Source organism: Staurois parvus, unplaced genomic scaffold, assembly GCF_062004578.1.
Source record: "Staurois parvus isolate SC_StPar_1 unplaced genomic scaffold, SC_StPar_1.0 ptg000087l, whole genome shotgun sequence".
In the NCBI taxonomy this organism is placed as follows: Eukaryota; Metazoa; Chordata; class Amphibia; order Anura; family Ranidae; genus Staurois; species Staurois parvus.
Genome location: NW_028317883.1, coordinates 13,590,293 through 13,610,482, shown reverse-complemented (window position 1 = coordinate 13,610,482; position 20,190 = coordinate 13,590,293). Strand labels below are relative to the sequence as shown.

Below are 20,190 nucleotides of genomic sequence, written 5' to 3'. Positions count from 1 at the left end.
AAACCTTTCAGCACTGTAATAATGACCTCACGTGGAGGGGGGTAGAGCAATCACCACAGTACCTACAACCCACAAATACTTACCTAACACTATGCAACAACTTTTACCCACTAAAACATATACCCGTTTAATTTTTGGTTGGAAGATTTTTAAACTTGACCAAATCCAGCCAACCAAACCCACCCCTCTGCTGCTCTCCGCAGAGACAAACCCTCGTCTTTCACCCACAAATCAAGAGTTTAGGACAAAAAAAAAACTAGGTCCTTGCTAAGCGGTAATTCTTGTTAGCTAACAGAGAGCGAAATCAGCCATACGAACGCGCAAAAAGCGATCCTCTTAATGGCAGAGAGACCTGAAATGTGCCGGCATACTTTTTGCTAGTTCATGATGGCCCATTCCCCCCTCGTTCTTGGTTAGCTATGCAAGAATATGCGTTAGTATCCACCAGGCTCGCCAAACTGTCTTGGAAATTCGCTTTAACAAATTTCTCCTTACCGTGAGTACTCGCAGTTGGATGCGCAGAAATCCCCCATAAAGCTGTGCGAATCTTGCTTACCACGACTACAGCTAAACTACACGATTCCTGCCCATCCAACTACTTTTAGCTCTGTTGAGATGTGGGGGTGGAGCTCCGTTACCCTAGAATGATCAAACGACACTCTCAGGATGGTGTTGCACTTCACATAAGGGCTGGTTTCAGACCCAGCTCTCTGTTTTATTAAAAATACACACATGCCCCCCACATGAATAAAGTCAATCCCCTCCCACCGAACAATGCAATGGGGAGTGCCTATACACAGGATGTACATTCCAATTGGAGCATAGCCTTTCCTATTATCTATCACTGGTCCTCCCCCATGAGTCTTCCGAGGTCAGCAGACTTCCTCCCCTTCCCCCCCCATGAGCCATCTGAGGTCATATTTCCTGTCCTACTAGCTTCTATTGGTATGTAAATTCTTTGTACAAGCATTCCCTAAAAATATCAGTCTGTACCTGGATGGGCCCGATACGATCTTTATTAAAACACATCCATCCAAGATACAGTTTCAAGTTGGTAATGGGTTGTAAGATATGCATAAGCCTACACGTGGAGTTCGTACCGCTTGGCGCCTTGCGTTACGAAGCCCATGTGGTACTATGCTGCTGATATGTGGATACAGGCCCACGGTCTACTGCCAGCGACATTCGCATCGAATGCCGTGGTGGTGTACACGCCGGTCTATAAGCGCAGATCTGCCATCTCATCCATTACCAAGCCGAGTACTGTAATACATACATTATACATGCGCATGGCCTAATTGCAGCCTTCAGAGCTTTAATTAAGCCACACGAGAGACATATGAATAACACGAATATATGACACATTTAAAGTTCGACCAACAATACAAAATTTCCATGACACATTTTATGGGTGGAGCCTTTATAAAGAGTCCTGAGAGTTCATATTTTCAGCCATGTTACAGTGGCCTTATGCAAAGTAAATTTTTATTTATTTTCTTATAGGGAGGAGTTGGGAAAGAACATAAATGCAGATGAAGCGGCAGCTATGGGAGCTGTGTATCAAGCAGCTGCTCTTAGCAAGGCATTTAAAGTTAAGCCATTTGTAGTACGTGATGCTGCAATCTATCCAATACAGGTACATTTTATTTATATTTTTTTTTTAAGAAGAAACTCCACAGACCTACAAAGCCTGATTTTGGTGAAATCAACTTTCTATATGGCATTTTCTCTTTAGTGTCTCCGGTAAAATTAAAAAATCCACTTTTGTCCTTAAAAGGGGACTATATGGTGCATATCTTTATATCTTTATTTTTTATTATACTGGATTTATATAGCACCAACAGCTTGTACAGTGCTTTAACATATAAACATAGGGGTTGTTTTGCAAAGGGCACAGTATCTGCCTTTACTAAATGTTGTTGCTCCAGAGCTTAGTAAATGAGGATAAGCTCTGCTGACTTTTATCCTCCAGTTAAGAAATAGAAGGGGCTTTTTCACAATAATAAAATCCTCCATGTTTCAATGACTTAGTGTGTTACTAAACCCACAACAGTAAAATCAGTCTGTATAAGCATGCTTTTATAATCCCTGTGGAACCTATGGGGTCAATCCTCTGCACATTGTGTAATAAAAAAAAAAACGGTTTGATCCGGTCTTCTCTTCTTCCACAATCCCCAGTCCATCTGCTGATAGTACAGAGGCCTAGGAGGCACTCTGCACATGATCGGTTTGGTGTGTATTGTTAGCGGTTGTGTGTGTTTGGTTTATTTGAGGGGGGGGATGGGTGCAGAATGCATGTGATCCTCCACTCTTCATGCAGCCTCATAGGACGGTCAGAGGAGAATGAAAACTCCTACAAGATTACCCAGTGCTCGGCTCAAGACTGCTATATACTGCTAAGATATTTCGCAGTTTATATTTACAAAAATAATTGCATTTCCATGTTCTGTACTGTGGGAGACCAGATATGGAGGTCCCTGGGTTTAGTAATACTTGAAGTCAATTTTATTGTGTGGTGGGGAGATTTTCTTCTCCTTAAAGTGTTACTAAACCCATGACCCTGCATTTTACTAGATCTGGTCACCCACCGTACACAAAATAAGGAAATACAATTATTTTAGTAAACATAAACTGCTAAATACCTTTTCTCATTAGCAGTCTTGTGACTTCTATCAGGGTCCAGCTGAGCATTGGTTAAAGCTTGTAGGAAGATTTTTCATTCTCCTCTGATTTTCCTATGAAGCTGCATGACCCCTGACCCTCTGGACAGTGATTGATTGGCTCTGTGGTGATCACATGCACCCTCCAAAAAAAAAAAAACTCTCCAGCAAATCACATTAAACTGAGCATATGCATAGTGACTCCTACAGCTCTGTACTATCGCTGGATTGGGGACAGTTGAAGGGGAGAAGCAGAGAAGATGGGATTAACTGCGTGTTGTGTTAATCCTCCATGTGGAGGATTAACCCCTTAGGTTCCACAGTGAGTATAACCAGCATGCTTTACTGCATATGCACATATGCGGACTGATTTTACTGTTGTGGGTTTAATAACACTTTAAGACTTCTAACTTCAAATATGCCATGTAAGGTGTGTATCAAAGCTGAGTGGTTTGACCAAAGTCAAAGTGCACCTCTAAATTCCTCCCACTGACACCAATGATGGTGCCCCATCATTAGTGTCAGTGTGCGAGAAATGGTGCCCCCTCATTGAGTGCCGGGGTGGGAGGAATAGTCCCCCCCCCCCCCCCCCCCCCCCATTGGTGTCAGACACGACCAGCTGTCTTCCTTCTCCAGCCGCTGTCCTCTTCACCAGCTCCGGCTGGTCCCTCACTCGATCATCTTTGATCTTCACGCTGCTGCTCGGCTCCTCCTATCCAAGCTCGGCCTCCTCGCCGGTGATTGGCTGCCTGTGTGCCTTTCCTGAGCTACAGATGCGGCGTCCAATCACCGACGAGGAGGCGGAGCCTGCAGAGGGATGGACAGGCTGCCCAATGATCCCGGGGGTGTGGCCAGATGAGGGGCCACCCACATCACGATAAATATCTAGGGAGATGAGGACACCGGATGAACACCCTCTCTACCCCTCCTCCAGCAGTGCCTCATGGACCGAATCGAAGTGGGATACGGAGTTGCGGACACAGTTAAGACACAGAAGCCTGTGTCCTAAGTGTCCCTTCTGTGGGAAAGGAGGGGGGGAGGGGGGCGCCCCTGCCCTCCTCCCCTCCTCTCCCCTCCCTGAAAAGTGCCGCCCTAGGCAAATGCCTTGTTTGCCTCACTGTGTGTGGGTTTTTTTTTTTTTGTGGTCTTTTTTTTTTTTTTTTTTTCTTTTTTTTTTTTTCTTTTTCCTTTCGAATGTTAACATAGACATACCACTATTTGTCTAGACTAGATAAAGCCACCGTGCACCATTGCATGTCATAAATAACAAATTTTATTGCCCTGGTATATTGCTCTGAAAGTAGGTATGGCAGATCACTTTATCCTACTCTGTGGCGTTTGGTGGTCACAGGAAATACCTGTACTATCATAAAATTTCTCTTGTAACCTTGGTTCACAAGTTTTGTGCTCATACCATGCAGCAGAGCTTTTTTTTTTTTTATTTTTTTTTTATCTAGCAGGATCATTAGTACAGGTCCGTAATAGGCTGGGCTCCCAGCCTTCGCTGCAAACCCTGGTAGCTCCATGGACAACATCATTGGGACCTGCACCGGTCAGATACCTAGTGCTAATTTAAAAACCGATCTGAAGCACAGAAATGCAGTTTACTAGGATAGGTGGAAGTTGTTTAAGAAGCACCCATTCTCGATATGAGTTAACGTGATCCATGCTACAGTATGCTGTGCTGCAAAGTTGGGTTCTGAGAACTCTGGGCATCCTATATGAACTTGTGTGACCTGCTGTTGACAGACTACTTTTGGATTTTAAATCCCACAGGTGGAGTTTACTAGAGAGGTGGAGGAAGAAGGTGTAAAAAGTATAAAACACAACAAGAGAATTCTTTTTCAAAGGCTTGCCCCTTACCCACAGCGCAAGGTCATCACCTTTAATAGATACACTGATGACTTTGAGTTTGATATCAACTATGGAGACCTTGGCTTTCTTGATCTAGAAGACCTGAGGTGAGTCTTCATGTTTCCTTCCTTTTTTTTTTTTTTTCTTTCTTCTTCTTTGACATATCTGTGTTGCTGGCTGAGGAAGAAGAAATTGGGTTGTTTGTGTGCTGCTTCTTTGGGTATGTCCCCCTAAATATTGGATAAAGCCTGATATTCTCACCTATTTGATATCAAAGAATAATGTTTTTAGTCTCCATTATTGAAAACTGATTTACATGCACAAAGGGTGCCCAAGGAGATTTCATGATTCCTATATGATTATTGGGTTCTGTGACTTATCTGTGGGTTTGTGTTTATATCCTCCTAATGTCACCTATGTTGCTATACGGTCTTTTCTATTCTCCTAATATCTGGTTGACCGTGTTGTCCTCGCCTTACTGTAGGGTCCAATCTGTTGAATGTAACACCCTTATCGAGTGTATTGCCACTATTAATTTAAGAATTTACTGTGCTGTAAAATCTTTCTTTTCCTCTTCTGTTTGCCAGTCCTTTGTATGGAGCCTTCTGTAAAATGGTGCAATTGTATCTTTGATAGTTACAAGCCAAAGAACTTCTCTGGAACTGTAAAGAAAAGTGTTGTGATGCCTAAGATATTTACTAAAATAGTTTGTGTATTTTTTGTTTGTGTTTTTTTTTTTTTTTTTCCCCACCTTCAGGATTTTTGGATCACGCAATCTCACCACAGTCAAACTTAATGGAGTTGGGGGCAGTTTTCAGAAGAATTCTGACTATGAATCAAAAGGCATCAAAGCTCATTTCAACATGGATGAAAGTGGAATACTCAGCCTTGACAGGGTAATATAGCTGTGGAGAGTAGTCTTGCTGCTTAACCTCCCTGGCGGTATTCCCGAGTGTAGCTCGGGGTAAAGTTTCAGTACCACAACGGTAACCCCAGGCTACACTCGGGCTTACCATGCGGCGCTGCTCCGCGATCCCTCGATCACTAACCTTGTCCTGTGCTCCCACGATGTCCCTCCTGCAGTGTCCCCAGCAATGTAATCCGGCGGATGCCGGCATCTGTCATCTGGGTTCTGTCCCCTGCGAGCATCGGGACGTATGGGGGACAGAACGGCGGGAAATTTGAAAATGACAAAGTGACATTCACTAAAATCACATAGTAAAACATTACTGTATCAAACCATTTCACATACATTTTGTCCCGAGTGCTTTGTCCTGTGCCCTGCCTACATTTGTACTGTTCTTTCTGCCTGGAAACTGAGAAACGCCCATGGCGTCCAAAAAGCGTCCCTTTAGGTCAAAAGCAGTTTTAGACCAGCTAGAGAACAGCGATAGTAAATTAGAACTACTTGCAGAATTGAGTGATAATGATTCGTGGGGAAATGCGTCATCAGACACTGAAAACGATTTTGCAACTTTGCTCAGTGATGTGCGAACTTGGTGCTATATTTCAAATTTCAGTGTTTTTGGTTTGATTATATTGAATTAAATGTATTTTATTTTTTATGATTATTTTATTAAATTATAATTTATGATTTCGTGTCCCAAGTTTTATCCTACCTGGGATGTTTACTAGACTCTTGTTCGGACAGATTTCAGTGAGTTATTCCTAAAAATCACAGGCCTGCAAAAAAAAAAAAAAACCAAAAACATTTTTCCATGCAAAAAAATGTACCGCTTTGAGCAATATGGACATAATCAGACCGCTAGGGAGGTTAAAAAAAAACAAAAAAAAAAAAACTTAAAAGCTTAACTCTTCATCCTCCCCCTAAGCAAAACAAGAAGATAACCCTTGCTCTGGGTCCCCACCTGTCAGCCCCGGAGATCAGCTTTAAGGAGCATATTTATAAAGTGATATTCATTCCTATCAATTGTTGACAGATTAGTTTTTGTTTTATAAATCAATATGTATGTCCCCAAGGCTAGCATTTAAAACCTTTTACATATTTAAATACATTATTTTCTGTGTACTCTAGGTAAACCTTGTTATACTGCAACATTTTTTTTACCGGTTTTCAAAAGCATTCTATTAGGAATAGTTTTTCAGCAACAGTAAAAATTGAGAATGGCATCTGCAATGATGTAAGCATACTCAATAAAAGTTGCTTTATTCCAGGATTTCATTATGTCTATTTTATGTTGCTTCCCTAAGCAAGGTCTTGACTGAAGTTGTAAAATTGAGTGTGTTTGTTGCATGGCTGCTTCATAGTGCACACTACTTAAGTGAACCTCCTTTTGTGCATATGTTTTGTCATCAGAATTAGTTCTTCTATATGACCTTTTCTGAAAATGTTCATGAGACCTTGACCATTAATACTAGATAAATATTATTTTTGAGTTAAACACAAACTTTTATTTCAAAATACAGTTTACATCTTGTGTATAATATATTTTTTTTTTTTTTTTTTTTATAGGTTGAGTCTGTCTTTGAGACTGCATTAGAAGAGAAGTCAGAGCAAGAATCTACATTGACAAGTAAGTGATGCTACCTCCTTAAGAGATGCTTACTTCAGATTCTTTTCGGCCAACACAATAATTGGTTGTAATGGCTTTATCACTAATAGCTGTTGATTTACTTGAGATGAATGGTTTTAAATTAATTAAAACATACACACCTAAGCAGACCATCGATGAGGTGTGTGGTCTCCCCCTCCTCCCTCTTCCCTCCTCCCTCCTTCCTCTTCCTCCTCCCCCCCCCCCCCCCCATGTATGGCCTGCTTAAAGTGGTTGGTTTTAAAGGCAACCATTCTACACATGGAGGCAAAAAACCAGTGTCAAGCCGCCGCATTGTCATCCACGAGAAAATCGGCTGTCCTTGGTCTGTGCCTCCTTATTGGCTGCGAGAGCAGCAGGAGCCATTGGCTTCCGCTGCTGTCGGTCACAGCCAGTCAGCCAATAAGGAGATAGGCGGCAATGCTGAGCTGCGACTCAATTTGTGAATAGACACACGGAGCAGTGGCTCGGGAGCTCGCATGCTCAAGTGCCCCCATAGCAAGCTTCTTGCTATGGGGGTACCCAACAGGAAGAAGGAACCAGGAGCACCGGCTGGGGACCAGAGAAGAGGAGGATCCGGGCTTCTATGTGCAAAATTACTGCACGGAGCAGATAAGTATAACATGTATAAAAAAACAAAACTGAACCTTTTTAGTATCACTTTAGATGTACCTTTTTTAGCTCATGGTTTATTCTGTTATTTTAATAACACTACCTTGTCTTCTTCAGAGCTTGGAAACACAATATCTAGCTTATTCGGAGGAGGAAGCTCTAGCACAGATATCAAAGATAATGCTACGGATACTGTTCAGGTAATAAAATAGTTTTAAAGATCAAACCATATACAACTGATTGGCACAGTAAAGGAAAAAGTTATATAAAAAATATAATGCTAAAATCAAAACTACAAAGTCACTTGTAAAGTTAGCCCCAGATAAGGTTTTCTAGCTGGTATCTGTTAGGCTTCATTTAGAGCTGCAGTTGGGAGGGCTACCAAAAATGCACAGGCACTATGGGCCATGGGAGTTGTAGTGTGTATAAAGTAGTGCACATGACCTCAACTACTTATTCCAAGCAAGCAAACAGAAGTGAGGGGGGAAAAGGAGAGATTCAGGTGATCACGGAGGACATTACAGGTAGACAGAAAACGCAGTTTAAAAATGATGTTATGAAAAATAGATTGTAGGGCCATTAAGTTGGGGGGTGTATTGATGATTTATGGAGAATGAGGATAGTTATGTAGTGTTACTTTAAGCATGCTTTTAAATTAAAATTAGGTGGCAAACAGAATTCTGAGTAAAGCCAAATGGTTCCCTAATTGCTAGAGAATCCGTCAAAACATGGCAAAAAAATGTGTCAAGGGGTACAGTCTGATAAATGGTGAGGCTGTATGCCAAACATGGAATACAAAGAGCCCATATCCAAGGTCAACGCACAACCTGATGTAAGGAGTACAAACCTGAACTGATGGCTTTTCTTTCTCTCCACTTTCTACATATGGATGGGTTTGCAATTTGGTTAATTAAATGCAACCTTTATCATTTCCCATGTCTGTTGCCAAATATTATGTGCAGAGTGGAGTCTGCAATGGTATGGGCAATCATAAGAGTATGGCTTCTTTCCGACTTGTGGTAATGCTTTCTGACCTCTGAAAAATAATCTGCAGTGGATGCTTTTCAGAGGGTGGTATAGCAGCAGCTTACAGTAGTTTAGGAGGTGCCTCCTGTTTTTTGTTGCGGTTGTGTTTTTTTTATTTTGTAATTGCCGATCAGCAGTTTTACATTGCGGTACTGCTACTGTGAGACTAACATTTGGCTTAGGGTTGCAGTGTGGTCCCATTAAACTGTGGGCAAGTTTGACAGGCTGTGCCACTTATCAAACTGTGCAACCAGAGTTAAAAAGCAAAGCATTGCAGCTACAGCATGTGTACAGTCCTGTCCTGCTGTAGTATATTTTGGGTGGTGCTTGGGGTCAGTAATGCTGGCCTTCTTGTCGGGGCACACCGAAGAGGAGGAGCCAGGAGCGCCAATGGGGGACCCCAGAAAAGGAGGATCAGGGCCGCTCTGTATAATATCATTGCACAGAGCAGGGAAGTATAACTTGTTTAAAAAAAAAAAGAGACTTTACAATTTAGGTTACTAAATCTTTTGATTATTGTTATCCAGAATGCCCCATAAGGATTCAAAGTTTATTTTCATCTCCATCTACAAAGGAATTTCAGGCCTTGCTTGCAAGTCGTGTGGTTTTTTTTTTTTTTTTTTTTTTTTAAAAGATTGTAGTTCTAAATATTAAATCTACAATGTTCTATATATTTTCTATGCATGGTGTCTTAATATACAGTATGTGTTTTGGTTTTAATTTTTTTTGGAATATTCTGTATGCAGGAAGAAGAGGAAGTTCCAAGTGAACCCCCAAAGGAGGATGAACAGGACATACCAGAGCAAACTGAGCAGCAAGATGCAGATACAGAGGCTAATAAAGCAGAAGACAAGAAAACAGAGGAGAAGAATGAAAAAGATAGAGAGACCAAGGTATACACAATTTGGCTTAATTTTCTTTTTTAATTAAATTGTTTGTTTGCTATCAAAATCTGATATTTTATAGATTTTTGGTGGGGTTTCTTTGTCAAATTGTGAAAAACAAGGCAAAATACCACTGCTTCTTGCATGTCATTTTTTATTTTAACGGCTTGCCATCCGCCCTAAAGCAGAAATGATGCTTACAGGGTGGTACGGGTGCACAAAAGTGTGTGCGTGATTTAGCAGTTCTGGGTAGGGGGGCCGTGCCCCTCCCGCGCCGCCATTTGTGGCCTCGGCTGTCAATCACCGGGTCCCGGTCGGTGATTACTCGCCTGCACTCGGTGATCGCCGAGTAATACCGACCGGGGAGAGAACTGTAAACAATACAGTTCTCTCCCCTGTCAGCTCCTGCACACTGCTTTGTATGGCTCTGCATAGCAGAGCCATACAAAGCAGCGTGCTTACAGTGAAGCGCGCACACAGCACATAATGTGAAATGGCACACAGTTAACCCTTTAATTGCCCCCGATGTTAACCCCTTCCTGCCCAGTGTCATTAATACAGTGTCAGTGCTTTTTATTAGCACTGATCACTGTACACTGATCACTGTATTGGTGTCACTGGGGATGTCAGTGACACAAAGTCAGTTCCCCCTAGTGAATGGCCGCCGCAGTCCCACTATAAGTCGCTGATCGCCGCCATTACTAGTAAAAAAAAAATTATAAAAAATTTGTGTTTTTTTTTTTTTTTTTTTTTTTCCCCCTCAAAATTGTCGGTCTTTATTTTGTGTGCTATAACAAAAAAAAAACGCAAAGGCAATCAAATACCACTGAAAGAAAACGCTATGTGGGGGAAAAATAGGACGTAAATTTCTTTTGGGTACAGCATTGTATGACTGCGCAATTGTCAGTTAACATAACGCAGCGTTGTATCGCAAAAGATGGCCTGGTCAGGAAGGGGGGTAAATCCTCTAGAGGGCAAGTGGTTAAATTAAAAGCAATGCCTTTTTTTATGGGTTCAGTCATTGAAGTGACTTTGCATACTGTTACAAGAGAATTACATAGGCTGCTTCTACTGACCCTTGCTTTCCGAAAAGGTTTATTCCATGGCTTATTCATTCTTCTGTGGAGCATACATACTGTATAGATGCTCAGTTATAACATACCATGCTTGATGTCTTAACACAGCATTTGTCTTGTACTCATGGATTTGTTGGTCTGCTGCTTTCTTGCATCAGTTTCTCCAATACAACACTCTCAGTGCAGCAAATTGTTGATAGACTTTTCCCTATAATGTGTCATCTGGACATTTAGGGTACAGGGGTGTGGAAATTTTTGAAAAAACTACTTGTCTAGGTAATCAGTACCCCAATCTATTTGTCCGTCATGACAATCTACTTGTCCAGACAAAAATAAATACATTTTGAACCAAAACTGTATTTAAATGTGCTTTTAGGAATGTCTGGGGCTTTTAAAAACAAAAATGGCTTTATGGCGACTTGAACGGTTAATATTTTTAACATTGCGCTGTTTATCTCCTCCTCACATCCCTGCCTCTCTACAGCACCGCACCTGGGAACTAGCAAGGAGGGGAGAGACCTTGCAGTCTAATGAGCACCAGTTGGTTGCTCCTCAGGAACGGGGAGTGTCCCAGTTATCCTTTTATCCCATTCGCTGCCAGTCATTTTTGCATTTTTTTGCACAAGTTTAAAAAATCATTTTAGGCCTGAAGATTAACATTTAAATATTTTCTGAAACCAGAGAGCCTGGAGAATAAAATAGTGGTAGTTCCAATTTTTTTTTATGTTGCATGATATTACCGCAAAATTTCAGTAAAAAATAAGTTAATTTTAGGGCACAAGGTGATTGTAGCCATGTTAGTGCATTTGCGACAGAAACAATTGAGTACTGTCCGTGATACCTTTTTTTTTATTTGCACTAACATACAATTTTGAGGACAAGCTTTCGGGGTATGTCCCCTTCTTCAAGGTCCAAGCAGTAGTATACAAATCACAAAGTTTCAGCAGAATTTTAGAAGGGATGAAAAAAAAAAGAGGCTAGAGATAAGAGACAGCAAAAGCGAGGGCGGGAGGGGGAGTGTAATACTACACTCACACAGAGGCAGTCATGCTTGAGGTGATATAACTGTTGGATAATGATTGAGGAATCCCATGTCCAAATTCAGGCCGTTATCTCTTGTGTCAAATAGAATTTTCATTCTTAGTTCAAATGTTTTTCTTTCCTGAATGGATTTGAAATTTCCTTAAATTTAGTTCTTAAAGGAAATTTCAAATCCATTCAGGAAAGAAAAACTTTTGAACTAACAATGATGATTTTTTTTTTTTCATCCCTTCTAATATTCTGCTGAAACTTTGTGATTTTGTATAGTACTGCTTGGACCTTGAAGAAGGGGACATACCCTGAAAGCTTGTCCTCAAAATTGTATGTTAGTGCAAATAAAAAAAGTATCACGGACAGTACTCAATTGTTTTTAGGACACAAAAAAGCAATAAATTTCACTATTTTTTTTGTAAAATATAAAAGATGAGGTTGTACCGCGTAAATAGATATCTAACATGTCAAACCTTAAGCTTGTCCGCGCTCGTGAAATGGCGACAAACTTCAGTACCCTATATTTTCTATAGGTCGACACTTTAAAGCTCCTGTTATAGGTAATCAGTTTAGCGTTACGGAGGTCTGGTGCTAGAATTACTGCTGTCATTCTGGCGTGCGCGGCGATATGTGACATGTGTATCACAATCAACATTTTCATGCTTAGGGGCTCCAGTGTGTGCTTTTACATTTGTACGTGCGTATATGGAGGGGTGGGGGCTTCAATAATTTTTTTTATTTCTTTTTCATGACATAGTGGACAAAGTTCCCTATGTGGTGATTGTTTTGGTGACAGGTTCTCTTTATTGAGGCATCCAGGGTCTAACAGACCCTGGATATCTCCCCTGTGCTCCACTGAATGTAATGAGGTTCACATTGCACCGCATTACATTCTTTCCTGACTTCCATGGCTGGGAAACTCTCAACAGGGACCCGGAAGTGACATAACGTCACTTCCGGGTCAGGACCGGCTCCTCTCTAGCCGAGGGCGAGGATCCGGGCCCGCAGATGAGCAAGTGGAGCCAGGGAGACCTCACGGGGGGAGAGGCAGGCACTGTGGAAGCAATCGGGTGGCAACGCTGCCGCCCAAATGCTTCCACCTGACAGGTGACCAGCAGCAGGGCTAAAGGTAGAAAAAAACTACCTGCCTGACGCCCGGAAGTACATGGCCTGGGCGTCGGGCAATAGGATTCGAACATCCCTGTGGGTAGAATGGCGAGATTCCCAAGACCATAGTCTTTTCAGCCTATAAGCCTGTTTTGTTTGTTTCCTGTCCTAGGACATGCATTCCAGTAATTTTACATTTGACAGTTTTTTTATGGAGCTCCAGGAGTGAAGCTAGAACTACACTGCTGAGAGTGACGGGAGAGAGGCTGTGTTCTCACAGCATCTCTGTCCACCACTCCTGTCTGCTGTTCTTTCACAGAAGCCTTTGTTTGAGCAAGATGGCATTTAAGAAATATAACCCAATATTCCATGTTCCTGATATACCATTCCTGCTTTACCATGTACTTGCATGAAACAGTGTATTGTATTAATAAAATGCTATAGTGAGCGCTCTAAAAATACAAGCAGCTGAACCACAGCCACATAAAACCTTGTGAGAATAGCATAAAATATAAAATGCAGCGCGAATAGTCAAATGAAAAGTACCAGTAAAGATAATGATCAATAATTGCAAGCAAAATAAAGTCCTGTGATGGTGCTCCCTGCGTTCCCAGTGCATATGGTATAAATGTGCACTAACCAGAGGCGTATTAGAAATACGCGGTGTGTAAATATCCTGGGGATCCCCGCTCTCTCTGGTCAGAATATGGACTGGAACTGGAGATGCTGAAAATGAAGCGCCCTCATATGGTGAAGATGGATCCGGGGTGCCAGAGATCCCCTTTAAGGGATATGTGGGTAAGGAATCCTGGGTTGCAGGTTGTTCCTTTCTCTGGAGCTGATAGATCACAGCAGGGCTCTTATGTTCTGCCTAAGAATGTAGGCAAAACTCACTTTTTGTCCTTTTATATGACTGATGAAACCTCAGGCTCAGCGGGGGTGTAGTGATGTCCACAGACAGGAGGAGAGACAGTCACATGACCCGGTGACGCAACTCGTAGGGGAGGGGCTCTGACATCACGATGTTGTCTCGGATAAGTACGGCGAGTATAGCAGACACAGCAGGCTATACTCTCACTATTTCAGCTCATTGTAAAATGCACAAATCCATCTGTGACACATTGGAGAAAGGTTACTAAAAGAGGGAGGAGACCCCTGGAGGGGAAAAGGGAGACCTCCATACATTCCTTTACACAGAAGACCAATTGATTGGAGAGACCCCAGGTGGAATAATACCTAGCTACAACTATCCATATAACATTTGGAGAAATCTTACACAGGAGGAATATGGTTTCATCAGTCCTATGAGGACAAAAAGCGAGTTTTGCCTACATTCTTAGGCAAAACATAAGAGCCCTGCTGTGATCCACCTATCAGCTCCAGAGAGGGGAACAACCTGCAACCCAGAATTCCTTACCTACATATCCCTTAAAGGGGATCTCTGGCACCCCGGATCCATCTTCTCCATATGAGGGCGCTTAATGTTCACCATCTCCAGTTCCAGTCCATATTCTGACCAGAGAGAGGGGGGATCTTCAGGATATTTACACACTGCGTATTTCTAATACGCCTCTGGTTAGTGCGCATTTATACCATATGCACTGGGAACGCAGGGAGCACCATCACAGGACTTTATTTTGCTTGCAATTATTGATCATTTATTATCTTTAGTGTATTGTATTGCTTCCTTTGAAATTACTGGTGTTTTTTATCAGTTTCCCTGATCTCCTATTAAAAACTACTGTCCCCAATCCTTCTCCTGATGGAACAGAGCCTTGGGGGCAGGTTGCACATGCTCAGTTTGGTGTGTATTGCTCTGTTCTCACAGGTGCATCCTGCTTTTCACCTCATACTGGCTGAGAATTTGCTTTTCCAAACATGTCTGACTGGTATAAATCCCTTAATGGGATCCAGCCACCACTTGTGTTAATCCTCTGCTCTTTATAACATATGGACCAGCTAGTTCTGGCATTGAACTTCTAGCTGTGATAGCTTACTGGAAGCCTCTTGCTGACTTTCTTGCATGTAAGTGCATATGCATAGGGCACTTTGGCTTAAAGTGTTTGTAAACCCAAACAATCAAAATTGAAATGACCAGTCTACCTGAAAGGGAGTGTGGTGACACAATTTTTTTTAATTTGTCACTGTAGGAAAGCAGAGGATTTCAGATGACTGGCTGCTCCTTTTTTTTTTTTTTTTTTTTTTCTTTTTTTTTCAGCCAGACTAGGGACAGATGACTTCTGCTGCTAAGTTGTATGAGGAAGACTGGTCCATTTTTTAAATTTAGATTTTTTTGGGGAGTTTATAACCACTTAAGTGCTGAATTGCAGAACTGTCTTGTCAGAAGTGTTTAACCACTTCTTGACCGCGCCATAACCGAATGAAGGCTACAGTGCAGTCGTCCAGTTCTGGGAGGGTGTCCTATGATGTCCTCCCAGACCGAATCCCCAGCAGACCGCACCTACTGCTCTTTGAACGCAGTGCCCTTTGGATACAACTGATCACATGACACAGTAAAGGGCCAATCAGTGTCCTTTTACCATGTGATCAGCTGTGTTCAATCACAGCTGATCGCCATGTAATACGCCTGCCAGTTACCGGCAGTACTTTCCTCACGCTGTCACAGCGTGAGGAAAGTACTGTCGATAACCTGCAACTGTGAAAGGAGACATCTACACTGATATCAGGGCACTGATTATCAGTGCAGCCCCAAAAGTGCCAGTCAGTGCTGCCCGTTTGTGCTAGTCAGTGCAGCCTCATCAACACATCAGTGAAGGAAAAAAAATTGCCTGTTTGCAAAATTGTATAATAGAAACAAATAAAAAGAATTTTTGTTCAGAATGTTTGATCTTTTTTCATTTATAGTGCAAATAACAACCCAGTTGTGATTACCACAAAAAGATTGCGCAGAAGTCGCTAACAATAGCTATAGACCTCCAAACTTCATGTGGCTTTCAAATTAGCACAACAGTGTGTAGAGAGCTTCATGGAATGGTGTTCCATGGCTGAGCAGCTTCATCCAAGCCTTGCAGCACCAAGTGCATTGCAAATCTTCTGATGCAATATTGTAAAGCACGCCACCACTGGACTCTAGAGCAGTGGAGACGTGTTCTCTGGAGTGACCAATCACACTTCTCTGTCTGGCAATCCAATGGACCTGTCTTGGTTTGGCGGTTGCCAGGAGGACGGTACTTGTCTGACTGCATTGTGCCAAGTGTAAAGTTTGGTAGAGGGGGAATTATGATGTGTTGTTTTTCAAGGGTTGGGCTTGGCCCCTTAGTTCCAGTGAAGGGAACCCTTAATCCATCAGCATACCAATACATTTTGGATAATTTCATGCTCCCAACGTTGTGGGAACAGTTTTTGAGGATGGCCCCTTCCTGTTCCAACATGACAGCGCACAAAGCAAGGTCCATAAAGACATGGATGAGTGAATTTGCGGTGTGGAGGAACTTGACTGGCCTGCACCTCAACCCGATAGAATACCTTTAGGATGAATTAGAGCGGAGACTGCAAGACAGGCTTTCTTGTCCGACATCAGTGCCTGACCTCACAAATGCTCTTCTGGAAGAATGGTCAAATGTTTCAAGACACTCCTAAACCTTGTGGACAGCCTTCCCAGAAGAGTTGAAGCTGTTATAGCTGCAAAGGGTGGGCCAACTCCATATTGAACCCTACAGACTAAGACTGGGATGCCATTAAAGTTCATGTGCGTGTAAAGACAGGTGTCCCAATACTTTTGCTAATATAGTGTGCATCCTTTTCTGTCTCAACTTCCTCCACTGCAGCCGCATTTGCATTGCAGATATTTAGGTGCGAGAAGTAATGTCCTAGAGCTAGAAACATAAGTTTCATTCCCTGCTCCTTCCTCAGTTTCTCCCTTCAAACCTTTGTTTTGTTTCCTCCTAGACTAGTAGATCTAAATCTCTTGGGTTCTCTGAACCCATAGTGTCATAGCTTCGGTCCATGCTGCAGCTGGTTTACTGGGGTTTAATGGCAATCTGTTTCTGTCCCATTAACCAAATGGGACATTCGTCTTGAATGTCTACATTCGGATCCACAAATGTTGGTTGGTATCAACCAGATCTGTCATCGCCTTCCTTCATCAGAGAAACCACCTGTGGACAAAAAATGCTCGCATGTGCCCATGTTTCCAGCACACCAGAGTTTTTTGAGATATATGCTGTAGAGCCACTGCACTACCAGTCTGTTACCCTGCTATTCTGTCTGTTGTTTGCACTTTGGGTTTTTACCAGGGTGTTTGCTCCAGTGTTGCCAACTTAGCTTTGTTCCATTTTGTTCCAGCAGCAACTTCTAAAGGTTTCAGGTCTACCCGAAACTGCTCAATGGTTTCAGTATTGAGGCCTGGTCCTGAACACAACAGGAAAGAATATTTATTCCTCAGGAGAAGTTTCAGGTTTAAACTCCTCAATCCAGATGCTGTCCAACTCTCAACCTTTACACAAGAAGCTTGGAGATGTTCTCCTCTTTCAATGTTCCCCTGTGGCAAATTTCACTCCGGATATCTGCAACACAATAGACTGTCATGGTTGGACAAATCAGTCTTGTCTATAGACAAGCTAATTTGGTTTACTCCAAGGACAATGCTATCTGCATAGACGGCCAGGGGATTTGACCATTTTTGTCTAGACGTGTGGGTCTATATGAATAATTACCAGACAGCTTTCCTCAGCTGGCAGTGTCTGGACCCTTCTGACAGTTGTCCCTACACCCAGAGGTATTCAGGAACTTTGTCAGAGGTGGTGCATGCTTGATGTGGCCCACTTGCCTCCAGGTTCCACAACAAACTGGTTTGATACAGGGATCCACTGGCAGCAGCTGTGGCTGCTGTGTTAACTCTGAAATGCTAATCTGTGCCTTGCCTCTTTTGAAACTGGAACAAAGGGGCCAAAGTTCATGCACCCTGCTAATGGCCCACAAAAAAACCACAGAACACCGCTCAGAGTAATAGCTGTTCCCTTGTACCAGATCAGTGTTCTTTTATGATGCCTCTCCCCTCCTTTTTGATCCCTCTCATGCACACAGCCTGTCTGACAAAAGCAAATTCTCTGCCACTGTGTCTGAATGTGGCTGAAAACATTCATCCTTACTAAAGCCTTCGGCTCCCAGAGGCCAAAAATACTACTTTTTTTCTTCCCTTCTCCCAGATGCTGTTCCAGAATTGGAGATTAAGCTTCTCGACAAATGCTTTCCACTGTTGACACACTAATTGGCACATTGCAAACTAGTCTTTTGCCTAGCAGCATTTGGTTCTCCACACCCAAAACAAGCCCCTCAGCCTATTAAGAGGCTGACTAACCTAATTATACAGTACAGGACGTGGGCATGATATTCAAAGACCCTGGATTATAGGCTAGTATCTTTAGGTGATTTAAAAACTGGCAAAGTTTTTGAGGACATGACCCCTGAATGTTTTCTTATAACCCAACCCCACTCTTGAGTCTTTTTTTTTTTTTTGTTCTTCTTTTGGCCGCAGTGTACGAACGGTCAAATAGGTCCTGAGGCATCGACGGTGTCTATCATGGTGTCACTCTTCCCTCAAATTTCTTTATTACTTTTGGACATCCCACATAGTTATGAATAGCCTGTTCTGTGTCCCGTGATGTCCGATTGAAGAAAACTGAATTTTTTTTTCTACATACTTACCTGTGAAATCCATTTCTTGTAGTTCATCACGGGACCCAGAGGTCTCTCCCCTCTTTCTGGAATTTCATTGCTTGCTACAAAAACTGAAGTACTTCCTGTGTAGGAGGGGTTAAATAGGGGTGGACCTCCTCTGATTGGTCAGCCAGTGTCCATTCACCTATGGATGGCATATAACCCACATAGTCATGAATAGCCTGCTCTGTGTCCCATTATGTACTCCGAGAAATGAATTTTACAGGTACAGTGGGGATCGAAAGTTTGGGCACCCCAGCTAAAAATTTGTAATAATGTGCATCAAAGAAGCCAAGGAAAGATGGAAAAATCTCCAAAAGGCATCAAATTACAGATTAGACATTCTTATAATATGTCAACAAAAGTTAGATTTTATTTCCATCATTTACACTTTCAAAAAAATGGCATCTGCAAAAGTTTGGGCACCCTGCAGAATTTATAGCATGCACTGCCCCCTTTGCCAAGCTGAGACCTGCCAGTGTCATGGATTGTTCTCAATCATCGTCTGGGAAGACCAGGTGATGTCAATCTCAAAGGTTTTAAATGCCCAGACTCATCTGACCTTGCCCCAACAATCAGCACCATGGGCTCTTCTAAGCAGTTGTCTAGAAAACTGAAACTGAAAATAGTTGACGCTCACAAAGCTGGAGAAGGCCATAAGAAGATAGCAAAGCGTTTTCAGATGTCAATATCCTCTGTTCGGAATGTAATTAAGAAATGGCAGTCCTCAGGAACAGTGGAAGTTAAAGCAAGATCTGGAAGACCAAGAAAAATATCAGACAGAACAGCTCGCAGGATTGTGAGAAAAACAATTCAAAACCCACGTTTGACTGCACGATCCCTCCAGAAAGATCTGGCAGACACTGGAGTTGTGGTACACTATTCCACTATAAAGAGATACTTGTACAAATATGGTCTTCATGGAAGAGTCATCAGAAGAAAACCTCTTCTACGTCCTCACCACAAAAATCATCGTTTGAACTTTGCAAATGAACATATAGACAAGCCTGATGCATTTTGGAAACAAGTTCTGTGGACCGATGAGGTTAAAATGGAACTTTTTGGCCGGAATGAGCAAAGGTATGTTTGGAGAAGAAGGGGCACAGAATTTAATGAAAAGAACCTCTGTCCAACTGTTAAGCATGGGGTTGGATCAATCATGCTTTGGGGTTGTGTTGCAGCCAGTGGCACAGGGAACATCTCACGAGTAGAAGGAAAAATGGATTCAATAAAGTTTCAGCAAATTTTGGATGGTAACTTGATGCCATCTGTGAAAAAGCTGAAGTTCGAGAGGATGGCTTCTACAAATGGATAATGATCCTAAACACGCCTCAAAATCCACGGGGGATTACATCAAGAGGCGTAAAGTGAAGGTTTTGCCATGGCCTTCACAATCTCCTGACCTCAACATAATTGAAAATCTATGGATAGACCTTAAAAGAGCAGTGCGTGACAGACAGCCCAGAAATCTCAAAGAACTGGAAGATTTTTGTAAGGAAGAATGGGCAAAGATACCTCAAACAAGAATTGAAAGACTCTTGGCTGGCTACAAAAAGCGTTTACAAGCTGATACTTGGCAAAGGGGGCAGTACAAGATATTACCTCTGCAGGGTGCCCAAACTTTTGCAGACGCCAATTTTTTGTGTTCTGTTATTTTGAAAGTGTAAATGATGGAAATAAAATCTAACTTTTGTTGACATATTATAAG

General features: G+C 42.3%; 1 protein-coding gene across 1 annotated transcript in view; it reads left to right on the top strand.

Moving 5' to 3' along the window:
* The window catches only part of HYOU1 (hypoxia up-regulated 1), a gene marked incomplete at its 5' end in the record, with an annotated part of 66,393 nt that overhangs the window by 8,573 nt on the left and 37,630 nt on the right, over window positions 1–20,190 (top strand). Inside the window, 6 exons of the mRNA XM_089670223.1 lie at window positions 1,504–1,636; window positions 4,437–4,621; window positions 5,272–5,410; window positions 6,988–7,048; window positions 7,796–7,878; window positions 9,451–9,597. Of these exons, the coding sequence (XP_089526349.1) occupies window positions 1,504–1,636; window positions 4,437–4,621; window positions 5,272–5,410; window positions 6,988–7,048; window positions 7,796–7,878; window positions 9,451–9,597 (748 nt within the window). The remainder of the gene's footprint in view (window positions 1–1,503; window positions 1,637–4,436; window positions 4,622–5,271; window positions 5,411–6,987; window positions 7,049–7,795; window positions 7,879–9,450; window positions 9,598–20,190) is intronic.